A 12,427-nucleotide genomic window follows, 5' to 3' on the forward strand; every position below is an offset into this window, starting at 1 on the left:
CTAATACTTGTACTATAGGCTGATCAAATTAGACTGTCTTAAAAATGACTTTTCCCATCAAAACCAACTCAATACCCTATCCTATCGTTATCAACGCGCACGGTGTTTGCGATATCGTTTATCAGCTTATTTAAAAGATAATAACATGATTAAATATTACTGCATGAACACGTTTTTAATCCAATGCAACGAAATAACGATTAGCCCATGACGTAGTAATAAAGTGTTAACGTTTTAACTTTGTAACCCTACTGTCTAAAAACTGCCACCTCCACTATTACCAACCAAGTTGGTCATTCACCATCTTCAATATTCACACCTTCCGTCCTTATCCCAGACGGACTGGACTAAATTACGACCCACCGACGAGACGACATAAGTTCTGACTTTTTGTCCATGTCTGTTCTAAATTTCAAAGTTTGGGTGATAACGCAAAACGGTAACATTAAAAGTTACTTTCCCTCTTTACAATTAATGGAAGTTGAACGATCGGCCTCTCTATCGCAAAGTCTGTCCTTTATTTTTTGACGCTTATAGCAGTGTTTGGATAGTTCTGCCCATACAGACGCCGACCGAGCAATCTTACATTCCATATTGGAAATGAGTCACCCACCGTCTGACCTTGGCGAATTAATTATGATAGCGGTTAAATACGATACATAGTAATGGTTGAATAATTGAATTCTTATTTTATTAAAATAAGAAATGGATTTTTACTGAAGCAATAGGGGTTAATATGAGCTTGTGAAAAGCGATTGTAGTCTTTATTAGTTTACAGCCCTTATTCCTATGCCAGATGATGATTGAAGATAATTACAAGTAAACCTCTGATTTATTTTAGGGGTTGTAGAATTTTATAGTTGTTGACTTGCGGTGACTGACTGCTTATTATCCATAAAATAACTTTTTCTTTGCAATCAATACCAATATAGTACCATTGTTAACAATTTTACTTCTCTTGAGTCAAAAAGTGAAGTTTAAGGGTTCCTCATAGTATACGATTTACGTATACCTCTTTCCCCCTGCTGCTCCTTACCTCGCCGATTTTGATAGGGTGTATAGCTATTAAGCACTTCAAAACTTAATATCAAAAGGGATTCAATTAAGTAGTTGACTTTATTGTATATATACAGTATATATACCGGCACATAATTTAAAGCGAACTAAATTACCACTTAGCACTCTGACCATTACTAATATGAAGTAATCGCTTAAAATGCGTTCAATCCAACGCTATAATCTACTGGCGTCATAGATGTACTAATTTAGACGCGGGTCATTTTAATAGCTAAACTACAGCAGCATACTGATAGACGCTTAGATAGAGTCTAAATAGAATATAGAGTTTACGATACAAATTAAAGCCGTAGTAATTACGCAAGATATTTAATGAACAACATGAAGTAACCCATTTTATGTATTAATTGTTCTTAGGTTGACGAATTAAAGCAACGTTTTTTAGGTTTTGTCAACCAAGCCAGCCAAGCCTGTAAACAAGATAATTACCAATTGGCTAGCAAATTGTATACGCAAGCGATTGAACTAGATAAAAATAATCATGTTTTATTCAGCAATCGGTCTGCAGCGTATGTACGATGTGGAGAATATTATCTTGCTCTCCAAGATTCTAATCAGACCATTAAGTTAAATCCAACATGGCCAAAGGTAGATACAGTATATTGTACACTCATTCTTATCGTTATGCTTATACAGTATGCCTAGCTATCGGATAGTTAATTAAACGTAAAGACTGTACTACCATTAATCTCACCTTTAGCCTCATGGGTGAATTAGAATATTCACGTATGCATGCTACCATTCGTACAGTAAGTCAGAAAGAGCTTCTTGACTAGTCATTATGCCGTAATTATTACTAAACAGTATACATTGGTCTAACTAATAATTTCTGTGATTTGTGTGAAAGCTAAACAGTTGTTTTGAATGTCATAAAAAGTAAGCCTGCCTGGTATTTAATAAACCACAGGTGACAGATTTATAATACGTTCACTTATATCAATGCTTTTAGTTAAAGCGCTTACGCATTTAATATCGCTCTTGGCTATCCCTGTGGCTATATGTTTGTTATGTCCTTATTGCACATAGGAGACTACATGTAATGTGTTGGCAGTTGAATAGCTGAAAAATGACTCTTTTTGTTCTATAGCATTATAGCTCGTTATCAGCAATCTATCATAGAAATACTTGCGTAGTTAATGGTTATTACACCATCATCGTTGCGTATGCTACACTAATAAATATATATGTATAACTGCATATAGGGTTTCTTTCGTAAAGCCATTGCGCAACAAATGCTTGGCCATTTTTCAGACGCTTTAGAAACATTCGCAAGCGGGTTAGTATTGGAACCTCGTAATGATCAATTATTAAATGGATTAAAAATGGTATCTCTCCAGTGGTCATGGAAGGGTAAGTGAAATTGATGTCTATTCCATAAATTTTCGTCAATAGAATTGAAGTATGATTATAGCAATGGTAGTTGCAATCACTCGCTGAGTAAAAAAATGAACCTACTTTTTTTAAACATCTCGCTATCATGATCAACTTTATACATTTATACATTTTACTTTAATGTATTGTAACTGTATATTTAATCTATTCTAACGTTTACTTCTACATTTTATAATAAAAAAAATTAGAGAAATTACGTCCAATATGGAAACAACTTGAGAAAACTAAATTAGACAAAAACGCTTTCGTTGTCATTTCTGTTCTCGGTCAAGAACTATTGACAGCTGGACTAACGAAAAGTGCTATAGCTGTTTTAGAATCAGCATTAAAAATTGATTCTCAAAGTCTTAGGTTACGTGGCTCTGTATATTCAGCTCTTAGTACCGCATATTGGCGCTTAGGTGATACCGATCGAGCTATTCACTTTATGAATGAAGATCTTCAAGTTGCTAAACAACTAGAAGATGTTGACGGTGAATGCCGGGCTGTCGGAAATCTAGGAAATGCTTTGTTTGCTAAGCACCGTAGTCAAGACGCGTTAACACACCTTCGTGAACAACTAAAATTATCTATGAGGAGAAAAGATCGCTCTAGTGCTGCAGTCGCATTAAGTAGTCTTGGGCATGTATACTCTGCTCTTGGTGACATTAAGAATGCAATGGCAAGTCATAAGCAATGCCTTACCATTGTTTGCCAATTAAATGATAGAAAAAAAGAAGGTCAGGAATTAGGGAGCCTTGGTTCTATTTACCTTTGTATGGGAAATTGGCAAAGTGCAATGGAATGTCATCAAAAGCACCTTGACATTGCTCTAGAGTTAGAAGACAAACAGGAAGAAGCTAAAGTTTATAGCAACCTCGGTAGTTTGCATCAAGCCAAGCGAGATTATGCTAAAGCGGCTGAATATCATCAGGAGGTATTAAAAATAGGTAAAGACTTACATGACTTATTAATACAAGCGAGAGGATTAGCGTGCCTCGGTCATATCAATAGAGTAACTAATAATCTAAAGCAAGCTCGATTATATCACGAGCAACAGTTACAACTAACTACCGAAGCCAATGACTCAATCGGTAAAAGTAGAGCTTGTTCAAATTTAGGGATAGTATTGTATCTGCTTGGTGAATATCAAGAAGCTCTTAAATTACACAATACTCACTTAGAAAAAGCCAATCAAACTGAGGATTTAGCTGAACAATGCCTTGCCTATGGTAATATTGGCAACGTTTATTACTCATTAGGAAGTTACGATGAGGCAGTTCGTTATCATAAGCAAGCACTCTTAGCTTCAAAAAATACAAGTGATTACGTTGCAGAATGTAGTACTCATGGTAATTTAGCAATTGTTTATCAAGCCATGCATCAATTAGAAAAAGCAGAAAGCCATTATAGATTGCATCTTAGTATGGCCCAAGAATTTAATGATGAAAATAATGAACTCCGAGCTTTGAATAACCTAGGGAATTTTTATTGCTTCTTACACGATTATAGCCAAGCGATACCATACTATGAGAATTATTTGACATTATGTATTGACGTAGGCGATACTGATGGTGAAGAAAGAGCTTATCATTGTTTGGGATATGTATACTATTGCCTAAATAATTATCAAGAAGCTATTAAATACTTTCGTAAAGATCTAGAATTTACAAAGTCTACTAATAACAAAAATTTCATCGGTCGTGCTTATTGCAACTTAGGTTGTGCTTATAAAATGACTGGAAATTTTCAAGCAGCTTTATCGTGTATGAACGAATATGTTTCTATCGCTTCTGAAGTGAAATCTGCTAGTTTACTTTTCAGCGCTTATGGCCATGTTGGAGATGTGTATCTTGCCCTAGGTAGTCAAAATCAGGCAATCCAGTTTTTCGATAAGCAGTTAAAGTTTGCAAAAGTGTTGAAAGACAAATCCATGGAAGCTAACGCATATCAATCTCTTGGAAGTGCTTATCGAATTTTCAATTGCTATAATGAAGCGCTTGAAAATTATACTCACGAACGCAGAATTTTCGAGGAGTTAAATGATACTAGAGGAATCATTTGTGCATATGGTCATATAGGCTTAACCTATACAGCTCTAGGTCAATTCGAAAAAGCAATAGACTGCCATAAACAACAGTTGGTACATGCTGAAGATACTGTAAAAGATGGAAAACTCGCTGGTCTAGCTCATGGTAGAATTGGTGTAAATTATCGACTTTTAGGATGCCTAGATGACGCTTTGGACCATCATCTCAAACAGTTATCATTAATTGATGCCTTACGTGGCAATATAACACATAAATGCCGATCATATTGCGATTTAGGAGATACTTATGAAGCGCTTAAGAGATTTAAAGATGCCAGCGACTGCTTTGACAACTTACTATCTTTAGCACAAATAAGTGACAGAAAGCATGAACAAGAGCAAGGTTACTTTGGTATTGGTAGATGTAGTAAGGCACTAGGCAACCTACAACAAGCATTGATATATTTTGAAAAACGTCTGGCTATTTCTCGAGATCTTCCTAACCGAATAATGGGTTCAGCATATAAAGAACTTGGCTATTTACATTGTCAAATGGGAAACTACGAACAGGCACGTGATTACTTTAATGAGCAAATGAGTATTGCAAATTCAGGTGAGGATAAGCAAGGAATATGCGATGCTTCTAGCGGCCTTGGCCAAGTGTATCAAAAGATGGGAAACTTCCAGGATTCGTTATATTATCATGAAAAGGACTTTGCTATTTCAAATGAGATAAATTTTCAATTTGGACAACTTCGAGCTTTGGGAGAAATAGGAAATGTATACGAAACAATTGGAAACCTAGACCAAGCAATAGTATACCAAGAGCAACGCCTTAATCTTGCTGATACCATTCAAAATACCACGGCCAGTTGCAAAGCTCTCAGTTCTTTAGGTCGAATTCATCATGCCCTTGGCGACTATGGTAAATCAGTAGAGTATTCAAAAAGAGCGTTGCAAATCGCTATGGACATTAATTCTCTTGAAGATCAAGCAAAAATCCATCATCGGCTAGGCCTTTCATTATGGATGCTTGGTGAAGTAGCTCCTGCCGAAACTGCACTATATGATGCCTTAAGCATATTTGAGTCATTGAAATCAGATATGATTGCACGTGATAATTACCAATTCTCAATTATTGATTTACACATTGCCTGTTGTCAGGCTTTGCAACGTGTTCTGATCAGTGTTAATAAGTATGAAGAAGCCCTAGTAATTGCTGAACGAGGACGCTCTCAGACTTTCATAGATATCTTACTAAAGAAACAGCGAGATAATAGTACAAATCGTGTCAACAATAACAGCTCATCCATCAGTTTAGAACTTATTTATACATTCGTCGATAAGCGAAAAGTACCAGTTTTATACTATTCCATTGCTCTAGGACACTTATATGTATGGGTTTTAAAGCCCAACGAAGGTGTTGTCAAATTTCAAGAATGCTTGGTAGACGATACAGAAGCTACCGACCCTATCGATCCAGAAAGTAGCATAGGCTCTATTAGTATGACTTGTACATTACCTGTAATTGATCAGTATGTCACCAACATGAGGCAGGCTCTTGGCGTAGAATTACATCAACGATCTACAGCTAGTAGCATGCATTCATTGATTGCTATGCACAGTAGTAGTGCTTCAGAATGGGAAACTGATAGTGAAATGTTAGGGAGAAGTTTCGAAGAATTACATCGAGGTATCGATAATTATTTGAGCTCTACTGAAGACGAATCTCGTCCTTATGCACTTGGTGTTAATAGACGTGGTAGTACTGCAAGTGCAAACAATCAATATAGTAAAAAGCGGAGTACCTTAAATCGTCAACCGTTACGAGCCTTATACGATCTATTAATTACACCGATTGAGGATGCTTTACCAACTAATCCATCAAATAAGGAATTGATGCTTATATTGCAAGGAGATCTATTTCTGGTACCCTTCAGTTTACTGAAAGGAACAATCAATAAAGAATATCTATACTCACGGTTTAGCCTAACTGTACTACCATCGTTAATGGCCATGAGTAACATTCAAGATGATTACAATCATTCTTTAATCTTATCTCCCGACAATGTACCAGCCCTCCTTGTAGGTAGTGCTGCTATTCCGAGCTACTGCGAGTTACCTAATGGAAGTGATGTAGAAATAAAATGTGTTTCATCGATAATAAGTCGGAGACCCCTAATAGGCAGAATGGCCACCAAGGACTATGTACTCCGAAATTTAGCGGCCGCGGAATGCATTCACTTTAATGTTCACGTATCATGGAAGCTTTCGGCTATAATTTTATCATCAGGTACTTTAATTCTCTCTGTATAGATTAAATATAAATTTATATATATACTTTTAATTATAATTAATTTTATAACTCTTTAACTCATCAATTTTACTATACATTATTTGACATATCGTATTTTTCCCTTATTCTTACACTTGTATTTTACTTACATCTTTGTTCTGTTTTATAAACAGATGAACTAAATATACCTACTGACGATGAGTCGGTTTATAGCGATGGTTCGGATATAGCACCAGCACCAATGCAATTTCTTTTAACTCCAGCTGATATTCTTAGTTTAAAATTAAATGCTAAAGTAGTCACCATAAGCCCATATTCTAATCCGAGCGGCACTAATGGTGGTAGAATTACTTCTGATAGTATCCTAGCTTTATCACGTGCTTTTCTTGAGGCGGGAGCGATTTCTGTATTAGTGTCTTTGTGGCCAGTACAAGAAGACGTGTCGATAATATTCTTTCGATGCTTTTATCAGTGTTTGACTCATGGCATGACTGTAAATCAGTCATTAACTCAAGCCATGTCTGTAGTAAGACATACCAAGAAATTATCTCATCCATCTTATTGGGCCGGTTACTTACTTCTTGGTGACGGAACTAACGCAGTTTTTAGTAATAAATCATCTTTACTAGCTTTTTCTCTTGGTAAAATTTTATCGGAACCTAGAGAATGTCGTGAGCCGCTAAAGGTTATTTTGCATTTGGTAAGTTGTAAAGCAAATGCATAGTAAAGGTTGGGACGAATGGCTATTACTTTCATTGCCCTCTAATTTATTAATGTTATTGATTATTAATATAAATAGATTAAAAAGGCGTATCAGCGGATTAAGATAGGACAAAATTCAAACATGTACACATCTCAAGATAGTATTGGAAAAAAAGTACAATGGATAAATGGTTGGAAAGAAATTTTACTTTCGGTTGGATTTCGTCTTGAGCCTGAAAATAAAAATTTGCCTGCATCTGTATTTTTTCCCAATGATGATTACTACAATAGAATTTCCTTATCAATTGAATGCCTGCATGCACTTTTAGGTCAGTAGTAGTAAGCTATTTCTTATTTTATCTGTATTGTTGATATATTAAACATTTTTAAATCATAGTATATGCAAATTAGTAATAGATATGTTTGCTGTTGCTTATTGATCACATTAATTCTTGATTACAGGTTTAAATTCTCGCTCTTTATTGAGTATATCTCAATTATTAAAAAATCCTAGTCACGTTGCCCCGTTACTAAATGTGGTATGTAGAGTACAAAAGTTATAGCTTAGCGTATCTTAGTTACAATTAGTATAAAAAAACTTACTGTTGTATTAACTAACTATAAATATAGATCAATGACTTTATTAATCAAAATCCTGGCGAAGCTGGTGCAGTAACGAAATTCACATTGAACGGCCGTTCGTGGCATAGTCCTGGTTGTCATGAACTGTTAGCAGGCCTTGGTTTCGATATGCTAAGTATCAGTAAAGAAAGCGTCGTTTTATCATCCAGAAACGTTAAGAATATGAGATTCGTTCAAAGTACTAGAAAAGCTCTTAACTTATTATTTGGTACGTTCTTCTGTTGCACCTAGGCCTAAAACTGCTTCTGCATCTAAATTTAATTTTTCTTTCCTTCTACAAATTAGACTATGGAAAAGACAATGGAACCCTTCACCGATCCAATAGTAAACAAACGGTAATCCTGAGTGATACCATAGATAACTTAGAGGCCATTTCTGTTTAAAGTGAGCGTGAGATCGACTATGGTATCACTATTATCATTAACACATTATCATACATGATGACCTCATATATAATAGAATATCTCATCAATCGACACCAATAATTCTGGTCATTACTACCATATGTATTTATTAATATTAAATCGAAACTATTCTTGATACGTTATTAGTTTATATGATTACTTTTAGACTTTCGAATGAATCTATATTTTATCTTCAAATGCGAATAGCGCTGTTGTCTCTTTCTGTAATCTATATAAATATGTATATAAGAATATATAATTAGATGTGCACCTATGGATTCTGCTGCATGCGTGCATGTACAGATATTTTATGTAGTAAATAATTATATTGCAAAATAATTTGTAAATAATTATCATTAGAATGATTGCTGCGATGATCCGGCTTACGTATTGATGAAAATAGACATATACAAGCGTACAAAATGGATAGCATTTTGTATTACAAATTTATTCTACGTCATTTTTCTCGTACTTTTACTTGAATTCGATATCATGGAAGAAAATTCGATTAAGATAATATTCACTGTAAATTATATTTTTATGTAATATTGTATCATTAACGACGACATAGATTTTTTTAGCGGGAAGAAATATTTCTATATTCAGTATAATTATTGGGCTGTCTGTTAATACAGATAAGTCGTATTTATTTATTGGCAAATAGTCATCCATAAATTCTATTAAGAGTGTATATCAGTATCATTTATTCATCACTCATTTTTATTTTTATATCTACATTATATGGTAATTAATGTGAAAGATTTCTTTAGATATACTTGGCTCAGTTCTCTTAGTGGTACACGTATAGTCGTGAGCTGTATTATTTCTATTACAAAATTTTGTTACAACTGAGTTAACGCTCAACTTATTTGTCGGACATGTACAACTATCGCGCGTGTTAGTCTGATATTTTAAATGATTGTAATCTCTGTATAATTTTAATGATTAAAGTGATGATTAACTAATGCTGCGCGTGATCAAACCCTTAATGTATTAAGTAGACACCTATCTGAGGGAAGATCAACATTTGAGTCTAAAAATTTCATAGATTAGATTAATTGCTGTCTGCTAGGCACAACTTGTTTGAGCTGAAATTAATAATTCTCTATAGTGTCCAGCTGTTTTATGCTCCCCTACGATGGGTCAAAAAAGTGAAGTATGGTGTTAGTAAAACACCCGCTGACTTTCTTTTAAATTTATGGTATTAACCTTGACCAATCGAACTGTAGAACAGAAACTGCATATCATCTCATTAGTTTATTTACTTAACTACAGTAATTACCCTATTTGATACATGAGCGTGTTCATTCTATTCAATAGTTCATCCCATAAACTATAGTGTAACAATTGGTATATTTAGTATATAATTGGTTATTCGTGACTGTGTCAGACTGACTAATTTGGGACATAGATACCGTGCCTAATGTCATACCATATATTTAAGTGCTATAAATTTTAGAATCCCATACAATTATAAGGTACTGTACGTTAAAGCAGCAATTATTTTAGGCTGGGTAAGATCTATACTGGTATAAACATCTATTATCATTCATTTATTAGGCTTGATCATATCAAATTGATTTATCTATACACCAGTACTACTACTGTACATACAATCAAAGTATCGACAATTCTACAGTGATAATAGCTTATTATAATTATGAAAGCGGTAATCAACAAAAGCTAGCGTAGGAGACCCATAGATCTTGCTGTGCAACCATCCATTAACTATTAGTCACCATGATATCGAAGGGATTGATCTATAATAAAAAATAATGTATAATTTAAGATATTTGCTTCATTTTATAACCATCTTCTTATAAGATATGTTCAAAATGGTGTCTACAAGACTAGTAGGTGAGATATATCTCTCTCACGGTATATCTATCAATTTTATTTATTACATAATGATATCATACCGATTGATCTAGGACTGAAAATGAGTCAGTACTGTATAATTTAATGTTATTAAGCACACTCTCATAGCAGGTTAGTTTAAATTTACTAATCTGAATACTACTACATGAGATATCCATAGCACCGCAGGCAATTATTAATTAATTCATTATGATTGATCTACGTGATAAAGTGTCTAATCTAAATTTAATAAAGTATGAAGCCTCTGCATCTTAGGAAAATAATTCACTTTATTACATGGGATTACGTCTTCTACCAAGGACTGCAATAACTCTCATAATTTTATGATCATCCATTTTAAGGCACCGCTAAACTGTTCAAGAAGCAGCGTATCAGCTGACTGATGTAAAATGATGACATTAGTGCGATAGCGTATATTCAAGAAAAGTATCATTTTAAGCGAATTATACCATTCAGAGGCCAGTCTGAGCTTAGAAGATATCGTTAGAGCAGGCATGTAAAGACTCGCTGATATGATCTATGCTGATCTGTAGGTCTCCATTTAAAAAATTGGCTAGCATCATTAAAGGAATAGATAGTATTCTAGTGGCATTTTCTTAGAATATACCGTTAGAGCAGCATGTATATATGTATTATGGCCTACGTTTTCCCGTAACATATACAGTGCTGTATATGCAAACGGACAAAGGTCTGGCAGATGTATCTATATAGATCTCCATTCCAAAAATATTATTATTAAAAGCGACTACATCATTCTGCGGGCTTTCTCTTAGAAGATCCTGTTAGAGTTGTAATGTGAAGACTACCGGTAGTAGATAAGACCTATGCTAACCTATCGCTTTACATTCAAAAAATATCATTTACGGGAAATACGACTCGTGTATCATTCTGTAAGCATTCCCTTAGAAGATCTCCTTTTAGCAGCAATGTAAATTCACTAGCCGAAAAGATCTGCAATGAGCTTTAGATCTCACGATACAATTATAAATTCCAATTATTAGTCCACTAATTGACTTCTTGTAGTCATAATGTTATGCATTTTACGGCTGAAGCCCGAATAAGAGTACATATACTTTAAGTAAGATTACTTGCTACAGCTACAAAGAAAGGAAACCAGCTTCGTTTACTTCTTTTCAGATATGCAATAAAATTAAATACTTTCGTAGTGCAATAAAATGATTCAATACTTTGCTTTTTACTTAAAGGTACCTGCATAGGCGTCTAAAGCTGGAAATTTGAAAGATTTTACTCTTCATTTAGGCTTTAGTCGGCTATTATGCATAATAGATGCATAATAGCTGGATCGGGTTTTAGCCGTGACATATATATATACGTATATATTGCTGTATAGAGAGATATACAGAAAGGCAAACTTGACCTATTGCATTGGTATGATATATATGACAGTAACAAATATATACGTATATATTGCTATATAGAGTGATATACAGAAAGGCAAACTTGACCTATTGCATTGGTATGATATATATGACAATAACAAATATATACGTCTATATTGCTATATAGAGAGATATACAGAAAGGCAAACTTGACCTATTGCATTGGTAGGATATATATGACAATAACAAATATATACGTCTATATTGCTATATAGAGAGATATACAGAAAGGCAAACTTGACCTATTGCATTGGTATGATATATATACATATATAAGGTCTATCAAATGGTAATACTATCTGTTAAATGAGCACATTATCGTAAACCGTCAGCAAAGCGACGGGAGTTTGCACTAGTATATATGACAGTAACAAATATATACGTATACATTGCTATATAGAGTGATATACAGAAAGGCAAACTTGACCTATTGCATTGGTATGATATATATGACAATAACAAATATATACGTCTATATTGCTATATAGAGAGATATACAGAAAGGCAAACTTGACCTATTGCATTGGTATGATATATATGACAATAACAAATATATACGTCTATATTGCTATATAGAGAGATATACAAAGATAAATTTCACCTGCTGCATTGGTATGATATAGATACG

At 34.2% G+C, this 12,427-nt stretch overlaps 1 protein-coding gene across 1 annotated transcript; it reads left to right on the forward strand.

Annotated features, from left to right (window-relative positions):
* Window positions 1-2,282: 2,282 nt before the first annotated feature.
* On the forward strand, window positions 2,283-8,348 carry TRIADDRAFT_29035 (uncharacterized protein; the record flags this gene model as incomplete). The annotated part of the gene is made up of 6 exons (XM_002115179.1): window positions 2,283-2,427; window positions 2,658-6,770; window positions 6,947-7,473; window positions 7,573-7,804; window positions 7,938-8,023; window positions 8,106-8,348. Coding segments are annotated over 6 exons (5,346 nt in total), but the record flags the coding sequence as incomplete, so codon positions are not given.
* Between the last annotated feature and the right edge of the window lie 4,079 nt (window positions 8,349-12,427).

This window comes from Trichoplax adhaerens, genomic scaffold (genome assembly GCF_000150275.1).
Source record: "Trichoplax adhaerens TRIADscaffold_10 genomic scaffold, whole genome shotgun sequence".
NCBI lineage: Eukaryota > Metazoa > Placozoa > Uniplacotomia > Trichoplacea > Trichoplacidae > Trichoplax > Trichoplax adhaerens.